The sequence below is a fragment of the Scardinius erythrophthalmus genome (genome assembly GCF_964197995.2).
Source record: "Scardinius erythrophthalmus genome assembly, chromosome: 22".
Taxonomy (NCBI): domain Eukaryota; kingdom Metazoa; phylum Chordata; class Actinopteri; order Cypriniformes; family Leuciscidae; genus Scardinius; species Scardinius erythrophthalmus.
The window spans coordinates 25,202,751-25,226,686 of NC_138242.1; the positions used below are offsets into that span (position 1 = coordinate 25,202,751).

Genomic DNA, 23,936 nt, shown 5'->3' on the forward strand with positions numbered 1-23,936 from the left:
AAGTAATTTTACCAGGCCAGCTATAAGAACGAATCTTAAAACTACCTGCATGAAGGTTAAAATAAGATAAATGTGGTCAGTTTCTACAACTAGAATAACTCCAGAACAACTTTAACAATATTTGCACAGCTATACGAAGAAATTGCGCACAGCAGCTTGCAAACTTACACACAGGTTCTTCAGTTCTTCGTCCATTTCGCTGGCGTTTGCTAATGTAGAATCTTGCACCCAGTACCTAAACTCACTTTGGCAGTAACATAAAGCCTATTCAACTCTCAGAAATCTCTGTGAATGCAACGCAGTGACATTTCAAACAACAGCAGAGGCTTTGCACAAACCACAGAGTCACTGAAGTGCATTACCTTCATCCTCATTACACAAGCCGCTATTGTACTGTAGCCACACAGAAGACGCAATTGTTTAGCAGTCACTCCATATATTTGAGTATTAGTGTGATTTGTACCAGTTTAAAATCCCTTTGCTAGCCTGACTTACAAATTACTGTAACTAATCACACACACACACACAAAACTGTTGTCAGTGAAAGTTTCATAAGGCACTTTTCTTACAGTACGTTTACTTACTGAAAGCAATACTGATATTAGTGGTTGACTGTATGGTTAATTACCTAAAAAGAAAAGTGGAAATGGCAAAACATAATTTACTAATTTAGTAACACTTAAATACAATCTACATTATAATGTTTTGATGCCTAAATTCACATGCAGTTTTTAGTGTTTTATTTTTAATTTATTCAGACAAAATGTATGGAATTTTATTATTGGCCAAAACATGAAAATAATTATCAGCTTATCGTAATATTTATATATCAGTGTAATATCAAATACACCTGCTTCACATTAAGATGAAAAATAGCATCATGCAAAACACACCATTAAATAAAGCTGAATAATATTGATAATTTTAAAATTTGACACCATAACATGAGCAAAATTATCAGTGTATCTGAAAATGAATCTCTGTGCATCCCTAATAATAAATAATGATTTCATGGTTGAAAATACATTGAATATAGGAACAGAGCTGAATATAACAGATAATTATTAAGCATTTAATCAATGTGATAAGTAAATCATACAGTTTAGGTCAACCTCAGCCAATGACACCTTGAACCGTTCATGTTTCTCAGTATAAGTGCTATTTTGTAAGTGTTACTTCATTTTTTTTCTTTAAAATGTCAAAACAGCCACTTTAAACATCCTTCTCCCGTCTCCCTCATTAAAACCATCCATTACGGATTGACTCATGTTTCTCCTCAACATGCAAATATTCTCTTGTCTCACAACGGGTCAGTCATATCCATGGTAACAGGATTGACTTTCAAAGCCTGAGACAGCAGTTCTGCAGCTGATGTGAGTGAAAGCCAAGAATAATCAAACCCATGAGTTAGAATTCAAATAAACGTCCTTGAAAATGTTTCACCACATGTTGCTGATTAAAAGCAACATTAGACAATCAACAATTAAATTGTTTGATTTCAACAGTATGTTCTGAAGTAGTTGGCCAGATGTACTGTTTATTGCCACATGACATATACCTTATCTCCCAACGTACAAACTAATCAACACTAAAAGCAAGCACATCGTCCTTCTTACAGATAGATCCGAGTCAGTTTCCTTTTAGGAAAGAAGGACCACAGCCAAAGTAGAAAAGCCATCTGTCCTGTAGACGGGGAGCTCAAGGCGAAGGCACCCCGCCTCCATATCCTTGGAGCCCAATACCCGATTACAAGCCCATATTTGCGTGCTAGAGATCAGGACAAAATATTACCTCTGCAAACAAGAACTAGAGAGCGATCAAATAAATAACACCCCCTCAGATTCACAGAGTTACAGCTGTAGCGGTCTTCTATCGAGATGCAAGCACTCGGAAATCCCATTAGACGAATGCAGGGTTACTCCAAGGAGCAAGGACAGTCGTAACTCACTGATATGATACAGCACCTCCCCTCAGTAACATGGAGGTCAGTGGGGCAGGTCTGGCGATGTGTGTGTTTATACCTAAATATACTTAAATACAGGAAGGTAATAAGGCTGGCTTGCAACTCTGTTTGTGTATGGATAAACAGAGAAAAATACAGCGCAGGTATTGACTAAGGGAGAGCTTCAGCCTGGTGGGGGTCTGCAAACCATTTTAAAATGTTATAAATAAAAATCCAAGGCAATCATTCAGCATCTCACTTCATGAGTCACAAATGACAAACTTTAACAGCATTTGTGAATCTAGAAATGCTCAAAATGCAAGCGCTTGTGATGCTTCTTTTGTTAGTTTAACAGCAGATCGTGTACAGATCGATTAAAGTACAATATTTGAGACTTGACTTTTCTGGAAAACACTTATTTTTACCCTTAATTCTGAAGTTAAGAAGAGCGAGATCGGGGGCCCTGCAAACAGTCAAAAGGCACAGCAAAAACTCAACCACAGGACACAAAACCAGTCTTATGGGTAATTTTAATTTTAAATAGAGATTTATACATCATCTGAAAGCTGAATAAATAATCTTTCCATTGATGTATGGTTTGTTGGGATAGGACAATATACAACTATTTGAAAATCTGGAATCTGAGGGTGCAGAAAAATCGAAATATTAAAAAAGTCACCTTTAAAGTTGTCCATTTCTATTGGCGATTGTGCTGCATTCACTCACAAAAATATTTTTTATATATATTTACGGTAGGAAATTTACAAAATATCTTCATTGAACATGATCTTTACTTAATATCCTAATGATTTTTGGCATAAAAGAAAAATCTATAATTTTGACCCATACAATGTATTGTTGGCTATTGCCTCATATATACCCATGCGACTTAAGACTGGTTTTGTGATCCAGGGTCACAAATGGTCTCAGAAGACATCAAAAATATGGGAACCCCGGAAAAGAAGTGTACTTTAGCAAACCTTAAAAAGAGCTTTATTACCGAAATAATATGCTTAATAATATATTTAGGTGCAAACGGAATGCAATGTTTTCAGACGCTTGATTGCATGTAATTTATGTTTATGTCATTTATATTAAATGCAATTAGAACTTAAGAGTGCTTTTTTGACCCACTTAAGTAGGAAATTTCATAATTCATCTATTGTCTTGAAACAAAGTGTACTGTGGAATATATTTAAAATATACTTCAATGTCATCTGTGTGTATATATATATATATATATATATATATATATATATATATATATATATATATATATATATATATGTATATATATATATATATAGTTCATGAACACTAGAGGGCGCAGGCTGATAAGTCTTTTTACATGCAATCTGCAAGCAATCCATCATTACCACAGGGCACAATCTGATTGGCCTCTGCTGATCCTGCAGCCAATGAGATTGCTTGCTTAACATTTAAATAGTCTGGTTCGTTGTTTGCTGTAAGCTAGTCCTGCAACATGCTATCAGAGTTCCTCTAAAACCCTCCACCTGTCTAGATCTGCTACAGGACTTATGTATGTCTATTTATGCAGCAGCAGCATATCTTACAAGCTCACAGCATCTCTGTGTAGGCCATCTATTAGTGATGTAAAGTCTGATTCATTTGTGCAAACCGGTTCTTTCGAGCAGTTCGTTTCAATGAAAAATACTGATTCATCGGTTCTTTACGTCATCACACTCATTATGCATTTCTTTTCTAACAACTCAGTGTCATATTATACCAAGGAAACGTTCAAATAAAGTCATTTGTGTCAACGCATATTGAAACCTTTTAAATTGAAGCCTTTTATTCATAATGCTGTTTGTAGTCACAGTTTCATTAGCGCACCCTTTACGCGTCGGACACGACTGACCAATATTGAGTAGTCTAGCCTAGATCTTGGATAAGATTCCTAAAAGTTTCACACCTACAGCACAAACACGGATATGATCTACATGCCTAACGTACATGTAGAAAGAATAAACCAGTCTTATAAACTCCTTATTTCGCTTAACAACCCTTTTTTTTATTTTGTGTCGGACATGCTAATTCGACTGTGAGTCTTGCGTCATCAACACGGAACTAAAGTTCGATTCAGTTCTAACAGTGAACCGGCTCAAAAAAAACGATCCGTTTAAAGGAGAAGTTCACTTTTAAAATGAAAATTCTGTCATCATTTACTCACCCTCATGTTGTTTCAAACCTGTATGAATTTCTTTCTTCTGCTGAACAGAAAGGAAGATATTTAGAAGATTATCAGTAACCAGACAGTTTTTGGGTCCCATTGACTTCCATAGTATATTTTTTTCCTACTATGGAAGTCATTGGGACCCAAAAAGTGTCTGGTTACTGATAATCTTCTAAATATCTTCTTTTCTGTTCAGCAGAAGAAAGAAATTCATACAGGTTTGAAACAACATGAGGGTGAGTATATGATGACAGAATTTTCATTTTAAAAGTGAACTTCTCCTTTAAGAATCGAACATCATCACTGGTATCTATTAGGAGTAGCAAGTCCATATTGCTAATCAAAAGCAGCAGCATAGCAGATCTAGTCCACCAAGACCAAATACATCGCCATATTCAATAACATGTTAAAACTATCCAGAGAGTTATCATAATTGAAATAAGATTTGCACATTTAAAACATTAAGCGCACTTCTTTTTTCACATAGTCTAGTACAACATTGAAAGAATCTCAGTTTGCTACACTATTGCTAAGCAACCTGCCACTGAAAAAGCAAACATAAACAGCAATCAAAAAGATATATGTGTCTGTTTTTGTGTTAATTCAAAATGTAGGGAAATCACTGAACCTATTTCTTATGTAGCCTACACAAAAGTGCATGCGGGTTCATCCGGGTTGATTACATCCAAAAGTATGTGTACGTAGTAACAATGCTGGCTTTGTGACCTTTAGTTCAGTCATTTATTTACCAACATTTATTAAGAGCAGTAAATGTGGTTAAATATACCCTAATAGTTCACCAATTCAAACTTGAATGACCATAAATGTCATATGTCAATATTGCAGAGCTGATATTGGACATTTTATGAGTAATAATAAGAACAGTCTCAGCCCTGATTTTCATATTAAACCTCCAATACAAGATTCATAAAACATTAAAGCCTGCATGCATTCATGCCCATCTGGTCAAAAAAAGTCCCTATAAAGAGTTTTATCAGCATTCAGGGAACATTTTCAAAGTGTTCGTCTCTCACGTGGCTCAAGATTGTTTGAGGAAACCATGGCACATATTTCACATATACCTGTTACAATGTCAGGAAACTGCCAAAAATGCCACGATGCAACAAATTATGCAGCGAAAACAGAACCTGTGTTCCCTACTGATAAATATTGTTTACGTATTCATAGGATTACTCAGTAATGACAGTGATCTGATAATGACACTAAACGGCTAATTAGCAGGTGATTACTGAGTGGCTCCAGCACTGAAACAAACAGACTTGCGGTTTCATCACAGCTTGAGCTGACTGAACCAAAACACTGATCATTGTACAGGGATTTCTTTTTAATCTAATAATTACACTTTTCTTGTGCTACGCAATTATTTTACTTGCTAAATAATAAGATGGAACTCTGACGTAGTTTAAAATTACACATCTGTCATCTGTTACTATACAGAATCAGCACTGATCAGTATTAATTCATAAAAAGCCTTTGTGCATCACCATTTGTTCAGGAAAACCGCACATTAACTGATTGTCATCTATGGTTCTTTAAGCCATTAGAGTTGATGACTTGGAGTCAGGTGTGGCCAATTGAAATAAAGTCAACCCGGTCAAAACATATTCATTGCTATTTATGTGAAAAGGTGGTTGATTTGATTTGAATATAACGAGTATGCTGTTTAGAACAGGTAGCCTGACATTAATTATCCTGAGAACCAGAAATGTTATGTTTAGCCATCTCAGAGACTGCCATGCATCTGTCTTAATAATAATAATAATATGAAAACAGACAAATAAAATACTGTCTATATATGTGACACAGGATCACAAAACCTGTGTGGGTATATTTGTGGCAATAGCCAACAATACATTGTATGGGTCAAAATTATCGATTATTATTTTATGCCAAAAATCATATACGATATTAAGTAACGATCATGTTCCATGAAGATATTTTGTAAATTTCCTTCTGTAAATATATCAAAGTTGTTTTTGTGAGTGGATGAAGCAACACAGAGGACTTCATTTGGACAATTTTAAAGGCGATTTTCTCAATATTTACATTTTTTTGCACCCTCAGATTCCAGATTTTCAAATAGTTGTATCTCAGCCTCATATTGTCCTATCCTAACAAACCACAATGGAAATATTATTTATTCAGCTTTCAGATGATATATACATCTCAATAAAAAAAATAAAAAACTTATGGCTGGTTTTGTGGTCCAGGGTCACACACACACACACACACACACACACACACACACACACACACACACACACACACACATATATGAATAATAATAATAATTGATAAATAAATGCCTATAAGACATTATTTAATAAATGTAAATAAAATCTCAATACCTTTTTAGTGGGATATGACATGACAGATTTGACAAACAGCCTGTTTAAATATGAATATATTCAGTAAACACAAGACAAAAACACTATCTTGCCTTTTGAAATTGCTTCTGAAAAGTCAAATCCATTTGCAGCTCATTTCACAATGTCAGTGCGAAACCATTGCGAGCAGAGAGAAGGAGATTTAAATGTGTCTATGTGTCTGTATCATGTTCCAGTCCATGTCCACAACTTTTGGCTTTGAATCTGTGGAAGAAGAAAATCAGTATCGTCAGATATTAACTTACAGGCATGTGTATCCGAAGCGATCTTCTTTTTTTAGAATTTTTCTTCTCATCTTTCTTAGAATCCATTGCTGTGCTGCCCATTTCCCAAATTAATGTTTTTTTTTTTTTAAATCAATTGCTCCTGTATGAGGGCAACAGAATAATAGGTTAATTATCAGTAATATTACAATTTCTATCTCTCGTTCGAAATGATACTGCGCTCATTTCTCTCGGTTTCTGAAAACAAACACTTGCACCCTGGTTGAAAAAAAAAACTTGCACGTGTGAGATCAGAAAAAGGTGACGAGGATAAGATGCTCTCCGGTTCTCTGTGGAAGAATCAGTGCGCGCGACTCTCACTATCAAGCATGATGGAAACAGCGCCGCATCTACCTGTCAGTCAAATGACGTAGTGTGTAGGGGGCTGGGCTACAATGCATATTAGTTACTACGGTTACAAGCGCGGATGTTGCAGTGAGAAGAAAGTAGGTTTATTTCAAAGGTAGGGAGAAACAAGACGTGTACTTTTGAAAGTCTTGGCTACAAAAAAGGTACTGAACATATTTGCTGGAAAAAATAGATAGTGAGGCATTGTGAACCATTGTTTTAAGGAACAGTTATTGAATTAATGCTGTATTACTGTAATAGGCCTAATTAATAAATTGTAAAATAATAGTTGGCAAGCCTAATAATAACATAAAAAAAAAAACATGACAACTTGCCTCAGTTAATTAGGTGATAGCTTGCCTGACCTGGATTTCATGAAAAATGTCCTTGTCCTGAGAACAAAACCTTTCAGTTAAAATGTACCTTCATGTGTGATAAAAAGCCCCATGCAGTCAAATACAAATATACTGTATATCTAGATATTTATCAATATAGGCCTATAGATATAATACAATTTCAGAAACACCCATTTAAAGGTGCACTGTGTAATTTCTAGCGGCATCTAGTGGTGAGGTTGCGAATTGTAACCAACAGAAGTTACTGTGGCCGACAGGAAAAGATGTCGTCGTCTGAGACAGCAAGTAGCTAGTTAATAAGCAAAGAGGTTTCTTTACAAAGATGTATGTTTATAGAACGGCGTATGTAGAAAGAAATGGCTCATTCTAAGGTAATAAAACATAATGGTTCATTAAATAAGATCTTTATACACCACTGAAAACATAGTTATGTATATGATATTGCATTTATGTCAACAGATCCTCCTAAATATTACACAATGAACCTTTAAACAACAAATGTTGGGTTGAATAATTACATCTATAAATAAGGTTGAAATTTAATATGACGTGATTTATTTTATTTGAAGTATGCCAAAAGTCAAAACCCTCCGTGATCCACCCATTTCTTATCTGCTATTAAAGTCTTAACAGGCAGTAGAGCAGGATTCCAGAGATGGTCCTCAATGCAGTACAAAAGATCCGGGGGGAGGAGTCGGATCCAGATCCAACTCCTCCCACCTTACATACCTAAACCTACCCAACTCCACCCCCTGATCCCTAGACCCACCCCTAAACCTACCAATCTCCACCCCTTATATGAGATCCGACTCCTCCCCCCGGATCTTTTGTACTGCATTGAGGTGCTACTGGGATTCCATCCAGAACACTAATGATGCTACATGCTGCCATCTAGTGGTGATAACTATATGCAATGACAGAAAATTATTCCACAGATTAATTTTTCTATTCATATTTTTTCTATTCACTATTCAGTTATTTAAAGGCCAAGTACTAGCACATAGCCTCTCAATTTTTACCAGATAAGATAGATAGATAGATAGATAGATAGATCAACTTTTTGTGACCCGTAGAGGGCGCTATGCACACATAAATACCGTTACACACACAACCTGATTAAAGTTTAACTAACTGAAAGAGTAAAAAGCACAGCATGACATCTTCACATGTGAAAACACCTAAGACTCAAAACTTCCTCCAAACATGAAGCAACAAGCCTGACTCATGTGGCAGACTGAGGCTGGGCCAAAAAAACCAAAATATCACGATCTCTAAGCAACATAATATGTTGCTGAAAATGCTTCCGTTTGAAATCCCGAAAGCGTTTCGGAGTGTATAATAATGAAGGTGCACACAATTGGACCCATTCGGTTATACCGGACACTTCTCGAGGCCCAGGTCCGATTCTGTGCTCGCAGTAATCAGATCCGTGGGTGGATCTTCCTCTTCTCCGGCTGTTGCTTCAGTCATACTTTCACACACACAAAAAAACCCGGCCGGTGAAATAAAGGCTAACATTGATGTCAACACGTTTATTTACACAATCCTGACGTGCGCCCTCTATTAATAAATAGTTTTATATTGAAAAGTTAAAGATGGATTTTAACGTGAAAAGACTGGCAGCGGACGCTGGTACTTTATTCAGTCGGGCGGTGCAAGTAAGTGAAGATTCAGATTTTCTATAAAGATGCGTAAAGTTTTTATTTAGGTTTTATTTCAACACTTTTATCCTAAACACTGGCATTTTGGACGTTAAGGCGCTTTAAGAGAATTACAATGTTGTATTTCTGTGTTTTTCTTTCTCTTTCTCTATTATTCAGGGCCTCTCTTTCTCTCTCGTGCTCTAAATCGGGTTTGTTAATCGATTTAGCAGCGAAATGTCATTATTTCTTGATTTTATGGCAAAAGCAAACATTAAAGGCTCAGTAATGTCGATTAGACATGCATACTTTGTCATATGGTCAAAATCCACACTGACATTTTAAAAAATTGTCCAGATTTAGTTTGTGAGGCTAACGCTAACGGGCTAAAGTAGAGTTTAATCCGGCAGAGCTCAGCACAAAAACACAAAGGCTGTGTCTTAAAACCTACTGAGCTGTCTAGCCAGAGAGTATTTTTATCCATCATCATAGAGATTGTCAAATGTGCTGATGATGCAGAAAAAATACACGTCGATGATGCCTCATAACGCTGCCTATGTCGACTTACTATTATGATGTGAAAACTGCGGTTAAGTTTGTTTTATACATTAGTTTGAGCACTAGGCTTTTCTTTTTGGGAGCCTTTACCAAAAAGTACCCTATACTTAAGTAAAGTTCAAGTGCATATACTTTATCCAGTAAAAAATACTACCAATGTACTAGAAGTAGCCTAGGCTATACTTGTAAGTGTACTGTAACTGTTTCAATACTACTTGGGACTAAATTGGCCCACTTTTTAGTGTATAGCCTAAAGGTATACTTTTAAGTATACTTTATATCTATATATATATATAGATGGATAGATACATTTGATGTATTTAGATATATTTTTGCGTGTGTAACTACATCAAAATGTTTAGGCTAACATTAGAAGGTATTACATGTGATAACACTTTACCTTGTTTAATATATTTGTGGCAGTAATATGGGCAAACTTTTTTTTATTTTTTTTATAATGCCTGCTGTCTTCACATACAGTTCACAGAAGAAAAATTTGGCCAGGCTGAGAAGACAGAGTTGGATGCTCATTTGGAGAATCTCCTCACCAGAGCTGAATGCACTAAACAATGGACAGAGAAGATTTTGAAGCAGACGGAAGTGTTACTGCAGCCAAACCCAAGTAAGATCCATTCAGTGATTAGCCTAGATGATTCATTAGCTTTGACATCTTCATCTAATCAGCGGTTAATTATTTTACCCCATGGAAAGATATCGAGGACCTATTACTAGTGTTTGTTTTATGTTCGACCTTTACATGTACAATTTAATTATATTTCTCTAAGAAGGTTCCTCTTCTCTGGAACCCATCTATATTTATTCTTTCCTCGTGTTCAAATCTCACAAAATGTCAGAAAGTCTGTAACTATAACTACAGCTGTTAGAGCCTCACTATGGTGCCACACCACTTTCAACTATCAGCAGGACAGTAAAACACTCGCACAACAGGAGGGAACAAACAGCTGATTAAAACACAGATCTAGCACGCACACCTGTCTACTCAATCACATCTAGAAAATCACATTCCTTTACTCTTCTTTTTTTGTATTTAGAGATTGCTTTTTAAGGATGCAACAATGCTGTAGTATTTAATTATTTAAATTATTTGGGAATTATTTTAATTATTTTTACTTTTTAAATATAATTATTACTGTTATTAGTCATGTCTGGAAAGAAGGGGAAAAACTGGTAACACATTACAGTGAGGTCCCATTAGTTAAATGAAAATTCTGTCATAATTTACTCACCCTCAAGTTGTTCCAAACCTGTATGAATTTCTTTATTCTGCTGAACACAAAAGAAGATATTTGGAAGAATGTCGGGTAACCAAACAGTTGATGGCCCCATTGACTTCCATAGTAGGAAAAAAAATACTACGGAATCAATGGGATCCGTTGGGGTCTGGTTACCAGCAATCTATAAATGATCAAGTAGAACTAGCTCCATAAGGTAACAGTTTACCACTTTTTACAGTAAATACAGTACCCTTTTTACTCGTAAATATTGAAATTAGTCTAAATATAATGTATTAATTTTATGTGGCATTGATCAATAGTATAGCGTTAATATGTATTGTAATGTTATTCATACTATCTGCATTTTCAGATGTCAGAATAGAAGAATTCTTCTATGAAAAACTAGACAAGAAGGCCCCAACACGGATGAACAACCATGAGCTTCTGGGGCAATCCATGATCGAGTCTGGGAATGAATCTGGGCCTGGAACAGCCTACGGTAAGCACCGAACACACAGGCAGCATAGTGGATAACCCACAGTACCCATAGTACCTCATTCAATAATAGTAGTCCATTGACAGTACCCCATTACTCCTTGCTTGAATGTAAACACCTACTAAAACACTAGTAGACTGTTTGCTAGTTGAAAATGGCCTTTAGACATCACACAATTTTGATAAAATATTTAATCTTTTGATTAAAATCATGTTGATGATATTGAATTAGTGTATTGTACAGTTGGTCTGTTTCTGTCCGCAGGAAACGCTCTGATTAAATGTGGCGAGACGGAGAAGCAGATCGGAGGAGCGGAGCGAGAGTTCATTCAGAGCTCTGCCATCAATTTCCTCACGCCTTTCCGCAACTTTTTAGAAGGAGACTTCAAGACTATATTGGTAAGATCAGGCAACCCTAATAACTGAAACACTGATTTCTAAAACACACCCACCTTATTTTTCACGTAAGTGCAGCTGAGGCCATTTGTAAATTGTAATCAGCTTCAGGTATTTTTAGCTGTACAAAACAGTTTGTTGTTCTGCTTGATATTGCAAACTGTTATTTGAATGTATTGTTGTAATTATTATTATAAATAATTAATTATTATATAATTATTATAAACACAATGGTCTGCAGCACAATTTTTTGCCAGTTTCTGCACTTTTTTATTCTTATTTCCCTATAGTGGCTAATGAATTGAAAGTCTCACACATTCACAGAAAATAGCTTACTTCCAGAGAATATGCAATAAGGGGAGAACTTCCACCCTCAGTAAACTTCTAGCGTCTGAACTGGTTGCAGTTCCACTCTGGTTCCATATGAGGGCGCTCACAGGATGAGTGCAGAATGAATGAATGGAGGTCTATGGAGATATACCCATCAAAATCCACTTTTCTCAGGATATAATTTTTTGTCTAGTAATTTGAATGTTGTATGCGAAAGATGATGCAAAGAAATTACACATTGCTGGGTGTTAGAATTTTTAGAGTCACTTATTTGCTTTAAAAAGTCTTTTAAAATGTCAATGACGTCATACACATCGTACGACCAGAGATACTGCTTTACGGCAATCCGTGTAAATTTCACAGTACATACATAGGCAGATAAAAGTGCCAGCAACCAAAAAAAAAAAGTTGCTGCGTTGATTAAAAAAACTTGGGTGAAAAAGGCCACCTTAACATTCTGGTCCCACATTGGATGCCACGATGCCATCAAGCAGTATCTCTAGTCGTAATCAGTCCTTCACTGACCAATCAGCGTTCATTAGCAGAATGCTAGCGTGTTATGGGCAACAACAACTCAACCTGTAAGAAATCGAAAGGACATGAGTACTCGTTCATTCAATTTCGACCTATAACCCATGTTGAACTTGCAAAACCTACAATCAAATCTGAGATTTCTCAACGGCAATCGGGTGAAAGAGACAAATTTAGCCGTCTAGCTCCATAGACTCCCATTCATTTTGCACTCATGGGCGATCGCCCCCAGTGGAACTCTGGTGGAACTACAACCAAAATTCGGTGCAATAGGACTTAATAGGGAGTGGCCAGGCTCTCCGTAGACGGGCTCTGTTACTTCTGTGTTAAAAAATAAGGTGGATATTATTTAGAAACATGGCTATATACACCTCCGATCAAAAGTAAAAAAAATCCTGAAAAAAAAATGCAGCACAACTGTTTTCAACATTGATAATAATAAGAAATGTTTATTGAGCAGCAAATCAGCATATTAAAAGAATCATGAAAAATTCTGCTTTGCATCACATGGATAAACTAATTTATTTTTCTGTATGAAAATAGGAAAGTTAATCATATTTCTCAATTGGGTTTAATGTGTTTTTTCACCATTGAAACTAAATGTGAAGCTATAACAGGTTTAGCTTAAAGAATGTCAGAGGGTTTTTAACAGTGCAAATTTAACTTTAAATTCCTTTTTTATGGAATATTGCAGTGTTTGCTATACACAAATGATTTATCCATGCTTCATTTCATGCCAACTTTAACAAAACAAACTCTTCTTCTTCTTTACAGAAAGAGCGTAAACTGCTTCAGAACAAAAGACTGGACCTTGATGCCGCAAAGACCAAGCTAAAGAAAGCCAAAATGGCTGATGCCAGAGCTCTTGTGAGTTATTATTGCTTCTACACGAGTTAAAATGGAATTTTCCCCTTAAATATGATGTAACGTCACAATTTCCTACTGGAAATTCTTTACAAATGTAAGCTACAGCCCATAAACTAGTAATCAGAGATGGCACTCGCCATCTTCCCTAAACGCAGCTCTGAACTGTCTCTTGTTTTTGTGTCGGCACACGAAAGCCTCTCGGATCTACCCCTCCACCAGGGGACGCTGGCTATGTTGCCAATTTCTCCTTCATGGTTAATTTTCTCCATGTAAAGTGGCTAAAGGTTGGTCTGCGTGTGTTTATCTCCAGTGCCAAGTTCCACTCTGCTTAAAAAGAGCCACCTTTAAGACATGCTAGTTCCTCTTTAAGTTGTTGATTAAGCTCTTTTGTCCCGGATATTAGCAGCGTGTGTGTTTCCAGGTTCCTTTTTTTGTGCATATAGAGTTTGGAAAGAGGATATCCATGTTTGCTCAACATCATGATGACATTTCAAAACTGCTCTTCGCCCTTGGCCCCAGTTTCACAAGAGAAGTAAAGAAGTGCTTCAAGATTGTCTCCTCAAGTCCAGCACTCAACCTACACACATGTATATATACACCCACATACACGCATTAGTACCCAAACAAACAGCTCTCCTCTTCCAAAATGGGAAGTGTAGTTTGCGTGGATACTGTGAAGTGAGCAACTAGTTCTTAGTCAATTGCTGCAAATAGTTCATGTTCCCTGCAACAGCAGTGATTTGTGTTGCAATCTTAATCATGCTAACCATAGTTTTTGACAAAATACCATATTATGATTCTTGTTAGCACTATAAAACTGCGTTAACTTGGTAATCACACCACTGTAATCAAAATGACTCTGAAAGTGTCTGTTTAAAAGAAATCAAATGCATTTATTTGTTTTAGTCACAATGACTATAGTAACTGGTATTTTGGTGGAAACTTGGGTTACCATGCTAAATTTTCCTCAGTGATGCTAGCTGCTAATGTTGTGGCTGTAGTCTATGTAGATGTTTAAGTGTTAATCCTCAGTTTTATCTCTAAATATATTATTGCTGTTTTCAAATGCTGTGCAGATGTGGGCAGAGGAAGTGACAAAGGTAAGGAGAATGTTCTGCCATTTTGGATCATCTGTCAATCTTGGCGCTAATGTGAAAACTGCAGTCTGTGTCGTGATGAGTTTCTCTCTACAGTGATAAACTGGAAATTGTGGATCAGTTAGTCAGTATTGCCTGTGTTCACACGGCTTTTTCTTTGCCTGTAATTTCCAACATTTTATGTTTCTGGTGTTATGTAAGATTCCTCAATGCCTGATGGCTAATCAAAACTATGTGCTAAGCTAGGAGGCTAAGCTAGCAGGCTGTTAGCTTGCAAACTGAATACATTATTCATTATTACATACAATATTTATATTTATTTTTATTATTATTTACTTTTATCATTATAATGCCTATACCATTGTTATATGCCCATACTATTACATTACTTATTCATATTTTGATTTTTTTTTTAATGTTTATATTTTTCCAGTTTTCATTTTAAAGGAGAACTTGGTAGCTTTTTTAACTTAATAAAACTGTCTAGAAATCATGTGGATGGTTAAACAACCTGTTCTGGTGATATTGGTGACTTTCCCCGCTCCCCCCAGCGTTCCCAGGCGGAAAACCAACCTTGCAACTTGTTCACTACCGTCCCGGCAAGATAGAAATTGGAAGTCTCGTGAGAAGCGAAAGCGAGAACGAGCGCGAAACACAAATTGCTTTACGGCAATTCGACATAAACACACACGCATGTATGATGTATTACCAGATTACCCACCTCGGTAGACATAGCTCCACGCGATACAGTTGGCTTGCTCCGATCAAAACAAACGCACATGAGCAGCGGTAGAGAGGGGGAGGAGGCCGCCGCAAGTGAGTTTTTTACGACTGTGTTGTGAAATATACGCCCCACCACAGCTGTAGGGGGAGCTCGTGGGGAAAACATGCGACAACAAAAGGGAAAATCAGCGAAGAAGTGACTAGAGTTCGCTAGAGTTGCCGAGTTCGGCTTTAAAGGTCCCGTTGCATGCGATTCCATGTTTCAAACTTTAGTTAGTGTGTAATGTTGCTGTTAGAGCATAAATAATATCTGTAAAATTATAAAGCTCAAAGTTCAATGCCAAGCGAGATATTTTATTTAACAGAAGTTGACTACAAAAAACGGCTCGATTGGACTACACCCCTCTACATCCTGCATTAGTGACATCACCAGAACCGTTTCTTGACTAACCTCCGCCCACAGGAATGCTCCCTCAACTCTACTGGCTACTTGCGCACTTCTTATAACTTAGCCTACTGTGTTTACTCAGCTCTTACGGTGATTTTCTGAAGTAAAACTGACGCTTCATCTTTTGTGTGATGTACAATAAACTTTATTAAACTCATCAGTACATGTTTGATCATCATTCAGACAGCAGACTTGTAGGCTATTAATAAATCATGGATACATAGCCTACAAGCAGATGACAAATACGTTATAATAACCGTAATTAAACTACTAAACCATACCTGTTTCATCTCTGTACAGCAATCTGACTCTGTAGGCATTATTGTCCGACTCGAAATGAACGCCGTTACTGAGAGTTTCTGATATTATCATCATTCCGTGAGATGAATTTTTCCTGACAGACTGAGCACGAGCTCATGAAGCTCCGCCCCCTGTGTCGTCCAGCAGCACCTCATTTGCATTTAAAGGGGACACACTGAAACGGCTCGTTTTTCTGAGCCCCAAAAAATGTCAATTTAAACATGCTGTAAAAAACGATCTGTTGGGTATTTTGAGCTCAAACTTCACATACACACTCTGGGGACATCAGAGACTTATTTTACATCTTGTGAAAAGGGGCATAGAACGGGACCTTTAAGATCATTTTATGTGCTTTTGTCATATTTATTTCCCATTTCAGTTTCATTCATTTTAGAACTTATTTATTTCAGTTGTTTTGTTTAAATGTTTTAAGTTTTAAACTAATATTTATATTTAATTAATTTAAAATCAGCTTTATTACAATTACCAAAAACTATTATCTCACATTGTAATCACTTCATAATCTCAGCAGAAGCAGTTCTAATGTCATCCAGGTATTTTGCACCTACTGTTTTATGAAAAATGCATAATCATATACTTGTCAATATCAATTCCCGCTCTACATTTTTCCTTTGTTCGAGAAGCCGTTTCACTCGGATATACGTCACAACAGGGAAGAAAAGACTCTCGCAACTTCCGTTTCATGCCGACTTTAAAGGGACACTTCACCCATTTGCATTAAGCTTTGCATCGTTAGAAACCCAGTCATACTATTGAATGGTCGTGCAATACTCTCTCATTTTCCCCTGAGACGGGAGAAATCCGTTATTTACCTCTTACACTTCCTCCCACAATGACGCAAAAATCGTAATTTTGCGTCATTGTAGGAGGAAGTGTAAGAGGGGGGGATTTCTGTTGAGACTACAACACTCGTTCCTCATCTTTCCCAGGGGGCGGGACCCGCTCACGCTACAGACCTATTACAGATCAGTGGGTGGGACTTTACTCTCTGAAACTGAAAGCAATATCCTCCATCTTGTTTGAAGCTAAGCTAACAGGCGCTGTGGAGACAGATGTACAGTTATGACAATAGCGGAGGAGAGTGCTCAATATGATATAGAAGAAGAGGATTTTGGAAGTCTGATGCTTGAATCAGGTGTTTGTGGCTACCTTTACAAGCCGCATTATAGCGAAGAGCAGCCGAGGCAGAAGACCTGCCTGCCGCGGACGAGGAGCCCGGACTGGCTCGAGTTAGGGCGGACTGGTGGCGCCGGTGATCTTACTATGCAACTACGAACCGCTACGAACGCAGAGATAGAGTCCGTCTGCGGCAAAGAATTTCAACGATGACAATTTCTCCTGGACGAAATCACTGAATCAGACGAGGACACGGACGTTTGTGTTGAGAACTATCCTAGTTTCGCACCGCATATGTTCTGACTGAACATCCAGGTACCATGCAATAATTCACCTTTTCGAAAGAAATACAAACGAGGAGTAATGCACTAATGAGTTCGCCAACTAACTAGACATTTTGTGTGAACGTGAAATGAATTTCAAGCTCTGGTGGTAGCTAGCCTTGTAGACGGAAGAGTGATTTCTCTTATAGGCAGATATGCGCTTTCTGGATTAGTGGGAGTGGCTTGCGGAGCTGTGCAATGTGGTGCATTGTGGGAGTTGTTGTCTTTCATACAAATGCGTCCTGAAGTTATTTTTTGTCTTTCCTCGGTCACAAAGGCACCAAATTCAAAATTTATTTTACATTTCGACTACAAAAATGACCCACGTTAAATTAAAAACAATGTTCAAATGGGTGAAATGCCCCTTTAAGCTGAATCAGCAAAACATTCCTTGACTATAATTTCTCTCTCTCTCTTTCAGGCCGAGCAGGATCTGAAGATGACACAGAGTGAGTTTGACAGACAGGCAGAAATCACTAGGCTTCTTCTGGAAGGAATCAGCAGTACACATGTGAGCTCTCATCTGAAAACCTGCCGCTCACTGGGCCGCCGGCCAATCCACATCTCACAAGCCCTCAGTTTTATTCGAAAAACTGACCATATCGTCTCTCTCCCAACCTTCTTCCCCAGGCCCATCATCTCCGCTGTCTAAATGACTTTGTGGAGGCTCAGATGACATATTACGCCCAGTGTTACCAGTACATGGTGGACCTCCAAAAGCAGTTGGGAAAGTAAGACATAATCATTATTTTTTTTCTATTTTAGAATCATTTTAATTATTATTTAACTCATCTGGAATTTTTTTCCCCTCCAGCTTCCCTTCGGCTTTCTCTTCCAACAACAACCAGTCGACGGCCAGTGTCTCCGTACCCATCCTGCCACTGTCAGCCCCTCTTCCTTCCACCACAGGCAATGCGTCTTCAGGTTTCACCGAGCTTCAGAACTTCAGCGGGAGCCGTAAAGCGCGAGTGCTGTACGATTACGATGCCGCGGGCAGCAACGAGCTCTCCTTATTGGCCGATGAGGTAGGCAGCCCACTTGTGTGTCGCTAATACTTTCTTGGTTTGAATTCCTAGTGGCATAGCATGTCCTTTTTCTTTCAGGTGATCATGGTGAGCAGCGTTCCAGGCATGGACTCTGATTGGCTGATGGGGGAACGTGGGACTCAGAAGGGAAAAGTGCCCATTACCTACTTGGAGCTGCTAAATTAAAAGAAAACGAGTGTTGTTGGAACCAAAACAGATCGGTATAGTGTAATCCAGCTGTGCTGAGTACCGTATATGCAAACAAGACGTCTTGTGCTGCTCACATGCAACAGTATTTCATTGGATGTGACGTCTTGCAGTCCCAGTATGGGAAGAGGTTCTAACCGGAAGACTGTTTACAAATGAATTAATGCAGAATTATTTTTTAAATGCTTTTGATGTGACGTTTACTGCCAACATGCCTTTTTATTATACAAAAACTCCAAGAGTGACTTATTATTTTAGTATTTACATGTGTTTACAACAAGAAAGTATTAAAGACTGATTTGTCTTTTTTTATGAATTTGAAAGTGGCTTCCATTATGTACATGAACTCTTATTAGGTTTAAGAACATTTCAAAGCAATTCCTGTAGAAGTGGAGATATGAATATGCCATAATTTATTTTCAGGGTTATGCAGCCACATCGTAGCTGACATGGGCCTCAATTATTATCTTCTGCAGTTTACATTTCTCTTCATTGTGTTAAAAGTTTGAGCACACAAAGAAAATGCTTTATTTGCACGCAGACAGCCTTTCCTGTTATGAATTATGAAACTGTCCTTTTTATATTCATGCAGTTTTCAAAAAGCGCACGGTGAGGATACATCCTATTATGATCCAGTTATTAATTTCATGATACAAACTACTTTTTTATACCCATGTGCCTTACAGTTGTCTTGAGGTTGATGTTTTTAAATTGTTTAGAGCAAAAAAAGTGCTAATTTTACACATTTATGCCATCCTTATCTATAATAAAAGCACATTTTTTGTTTACATTTTTAACTACAAAAGCACAGGTTATCTAACTGCTTAAATTCTGATTACTATCATAGATTTATAAACAATGTTTTCATTACATAATAATGTGTAGACTTTTTACCCTCCTGTGTTTTGATTCTGAATTGTCTCATTTCGTGCAGTTTCATGTTTGCTATTGCTATTAATTTCATGTTTGGAATAGGACACTAGGTAATAGGTAACATGCTAATTTTCTTATAAGAACGTGAAGACATTCAATAAAAGGAACAAAAAAAATGTATTTAATGTTCAAAATGGCAGTTTTTATTTCAAAGATTTCAACTGGACGCCAATTTCTGACTGGACATGAGGATAACAATAAACAATGTAGCATTTTATGGTTGCATAATACTGTTTCACATACTATTTTCTAGAATTAAATGCAGTAGTATGCTATTTCGCACACAGCTTTGTTGAAATATGACTGTTCTCTCAAATGTCAGTAGAGGTCAGGCTTTTCACTCGGTAGTCGTTTTAGGTTTTTAAATTAACCTTTTTAAATCGGTAAGTGCCTTAAAGTTACCCATATGTATATGCATTAATTCATACAGTGATATTCTTAAATGTAACAGCTGTTTGCCTATATAGGAAGCCTATTTTTGAACATACTTATCTTCACTGACCAGAGTTAAAAATCATTTTACAAAAAGAAACTCGATCCTCGTTGTTCAATAAAATCATGCGTTGTTATATATACATATAACATGCTGTATGGTGAGGGTGACAGAGCAGCTCATGTGTTTGTGTTGCTCTTGTCTTGTGTAAACAGTGCGTGGATGGTCAGCGAGGGGAGGGTTAAGAGGAAGTTGTGCTAAACAGGCTGTTGACTTCCTGTGCTGTTGTGGCTCAGCAGCACAGCAGGCGTTTACACTTGCTGTCCGTTACTCAGCCTCACATGCCGAGAGGGCATGTTCAGTTCCTTCCCGAAAACAGCAATGTGAGAGCTGACCTGTGAAGTGCTCCTTTCTGCTTCTGTATAAAACAACTCAAGCCAGAATAATGTTAAAAATCACCATTAAATTAAAACTCACACTTTTTTTAATGGAATATTGCAGTATTTGTTAGGCTAGATACCTACATGATTTTTCCCGTGCTCCTTATTTTAAATGAATGTGCTATCGCAATCATATCTTATTAAATAAATAAAAAATAAAATAAAAATTCCCCCTCCCTCTTGCAGCACTTCTCTGTTGACGTGTTTGGTAGCGTGAGGGCGGGACAACCTGTCACTCACATTAGATCGACCAAAAGCAAACCACAATGATCCAACAATCCAATCAATGGAGTGCTACAGTAATGACTATTTTTGCAGGCCAACCCGGAAGTTAGCATCACACTGGTTTCCTCAACAAAAACCCAATAAGATTTTTCTGCATCACAAGAAACAAGCTCTGTGATCATCAAAATTTTATGATAGTGAGAAACAACTCACTAGCCAGAAATAAAAAGTTAACCTTTTATCTTACACCATGGTCGCTCGACTTTAAAGTCACCACCACCAAGCTTCAACCTCTTTCAGTCTTTATTAAAAAAACGTTTTCCTTGAAAGTGTGAGTTAGAATAATAGTTTGCAAAAGCGCGATTATAAACACAACGATCTGTGAAAGTGGACTATAGTGGACTATTGACGACATTCAACGTCTGTATTCCCATTTAGCAACTTATTAGCAACCACCTTTTTCAAGACACGTGAAAGCTTTTTAAAAAATCATGAGTTGACTATTACTGGTGTGTGTTATTTCATAGAATAAAACATGAATATATCTTGAGCTTGTGTTAACCACAGACCTTATAATCACGTTTTTAACCAAATCCCATTAAAGGTCCTGTTCTTCGTGATCCCATTTTTCAAACTTTAGTTAGTGTGTAATGTTGCTGTTAGAGCATAAATAATACCTGTAAAATTATAAAGCTCAAAGTTCAATGCCAAGCGAGATATTTTGTTTAACAGAAGTCCCTTTTCAAAGCCTACAGCGAACGGCCGGTTTGGACTATATCCTCTACTTCCTGCTTTAATGACGTCACTAGAACAGTTTTTTGACTAACCTCCGCCCACAGGAATACACAAAAAAAGGGGGCGTGGTCTTGTTGCGCTCCCACGGAGAAGAGGAAGAGTTTCGTTTGTAGAGTGTGTTTGTCGCCATGTCGTCGAGACGCTGTTATTTTCATCCCGGAGTCATATCACCTTTGTTTGGCCTTCCCTGAGCGCATGCATCTCCACGTTATGGTAAGAGGCGTGACCTTTCCGGGCAACGTGCGCTAAGCTGCTGTCGAATCACAACACAGGAACCGCTGGCACAATCAGAACTCGTTACGTATTTCTGAAGGAGGGACTTCATAGAACAAGGAAGTCATCAGCCCGTTTTTAGGACAGTGAAAACAGCGGTATACTATGGAAGCTTGTTTCCGCCACTGAATAATAAATAAATAATAATAATTGGGACTTTTTATCTCACAATTCTGACTTTTTTTCTCAGAATTGCGATATATCAAGTCAGAATTGTGACTTTTTTTCTCAGAAAGTCGCAATTGCGAGATATAAAGTCGCAATTCTGAGAAACAAAGTCGCAATTGCGAGATATAAAGTCGCAATTCTGAGAAATAAAGTCACAATTGTGAGATATAAAGTCGCAATTCTGAGAAATAAAGTCGCAATTCTGAGAAATAAAGTCGCAGTTGGGAGATATAAAGTCAGAATTGCATGATATAAAGTCTCAATTGCGTGTTATAAAGTCAGAATTGTGAGATATAAACTATTCTGAGGTAAAAAAAAAAAGTCTTAGAATTGGACTTTATATCTCAATTGTGAGTTTATATCTCACAATTCTGAGAAAAGATGTCAGAATTGCGAGATATAAACTCGCAATTATGTGTTATAAAGTCAGAATTGCGTGATATAAAGTCGCTATTGCAAGAAAAAAAGTCAGAATTCTGACTTTATAACACGCAATTCTGACTTTATATCTCGCAATTCTGACTTTATAACACGCAATTGCGACTTTATTTCACGCAATTCTGACTTTATATCTCGCAATTCTGATAAATAAAGTCAGAATTGCGAGATGTAAACTTGCAATTTTGAGATAAAAAGTCGCAATGATCTTTTAAAATGTTTTATTTTGTGGCGGAAACAAGCTTCCATAGTATACAGATAAGTAAATTGTGTGAAAAAATACTGTTTTTTTTTTACATACGAAACATGAACACATGTTATATTGCACACTGTAAACACAATCAAAGCTACAAAAACACAGGAAAAACGGGATCTGTAAAAAAAAACAGTGACTTCGGGAAGAAGAAACTGGAAGTGATAAAATGCTAACTCGTTTCCGGCTGTTGGCCTACAAAATATCATTCCTGCAGCACTCGTCCCACCCTACATTTTTTCTTGTTCCTGAAGTCGTTTCACTCAGATAGGCTATACGTCACAATAAAAAAGACGGAAAAAAAGACTGTATCACAACCTCTGTAATGTATTTGCTACTTATAGATTTTTATTTTTTGGAGTCCTTTGGACTTAAAAAATCTATTATTTAGTTCTTTAGGCTCAAAAATTTTACAAAAATGATTATGGCTTTACAAGGGTATATATAGGCCTAGGCTACTATGATATAAACTAAATAAATAATTACCATATAAATATTTAGATGGTACCGCAGCATACTTTAAATAATATCATGCTTTATGTCCAAAAAAACAACAACGTATAAACATGATACCATGACAGACAGAGAGGCAGATAGATGGTGACAAAAACACTGATATGAATCTGAAAGTGTGTGTGTTTATTTCTTGTATATTTTAGTCAGTCCAGTTCCTCATTCAAATATCAAAATACTAGGTTCATTGATGATTGGTTTTAATGGACAAATCACCATACCACATTCAACCACATCACGAGATTTGCCTCTGGCACAAATAAATGATTCACAATGAAAATGAAATACAAAAACATGTATATACTGACAGCAGGAAGCAGTAACATCCTTTTCACATTTGCTTTCTCATACCAAACTTCGATCAAAATAGTTTCAGATTCTCTCAGAGGAAAACTGCACATTGGTTAAATTTATTTTTCGGTTAAACATAATTCTGTTTTAAGTGTATCACTGTTTGGAGAAAATTCTGACAATAATTCATCTTTTATTCTTACTTTAAATAATAATGTTATAGCCATGGCACTCCTACTTCCCACAACCCATTTTAAATAGAGTTTTCAGGACTGACTTTGATCTAAACTATGGCAGATGTGCCTCTGAGCCCATGCCTGTGACTACGCTCCCTAGTTTCTCTTTTTCTCG

The 23,936-nt window shown here is 37.0% G+C and overlaps 2 protein-coding genes across 3 annotated transcripts in view; one reads left to right on the forward strand and one right to left on the reverse strand.

Annotated features, from left to right (window-relative positions):
- The window catches only part of prkag2a (protein kinase, AMP-activated, gamma 2 non-catalytic subunit a), a 61,864-nt gene extending 54,751 nt beyond the window's left edge, over positions 1-7,113 (reverse strand). The window contains exon 1 of one of the 2 annotated variants that reach the window (XM_081353364.1): positions 6,790-7,113. In XM_081353364.1, the coding sequence (XP_081209490.1) occupies positions 6,790-6,870 (81 nt within the window). In that variant the 5' untranslated portion in view covers positions 6,871-7,113. Of the gene's footprint in view, positions 1-5,218; positions 5,296-6,789 lie in introns of those variants that run through there. The other variant, XM_081353365.1, reaches the window with a different exon arrangement.
- A 1,543-nt stretch (positions 7,114-8,656) lies between these two features.
- Positions 8,657-19,982, forward strand: sh3glb1a (SH3-domain GRB2-like endophilin B1a). Its single transcript, XM_081353368.1, has 9 exons — positions 8,657-9,169; positions 10,190-10,331; positions 11,315-11,443; positions 11,705-11,838; positions 13,471-13,563; positions 18,013-18,102; positions 18,222-18,322; positions 18,406-18,616; positions 18,695-19,982. The coding sequence occupies exons 1-9, from the start codon at positions 9,107-9,109 to the stop codon at positions 18,800-18,802; spliced, it is 1,071 nt and encodes a 356-aa protein (XP_081209494.1). The 5' UTR covers positions 8,657-9,106; the 3' UTR covers positions 18,803-19,982.
- The last annotated feature ends 3,954 nt before the right edge of the window (positions 19,983-23,936 follow it).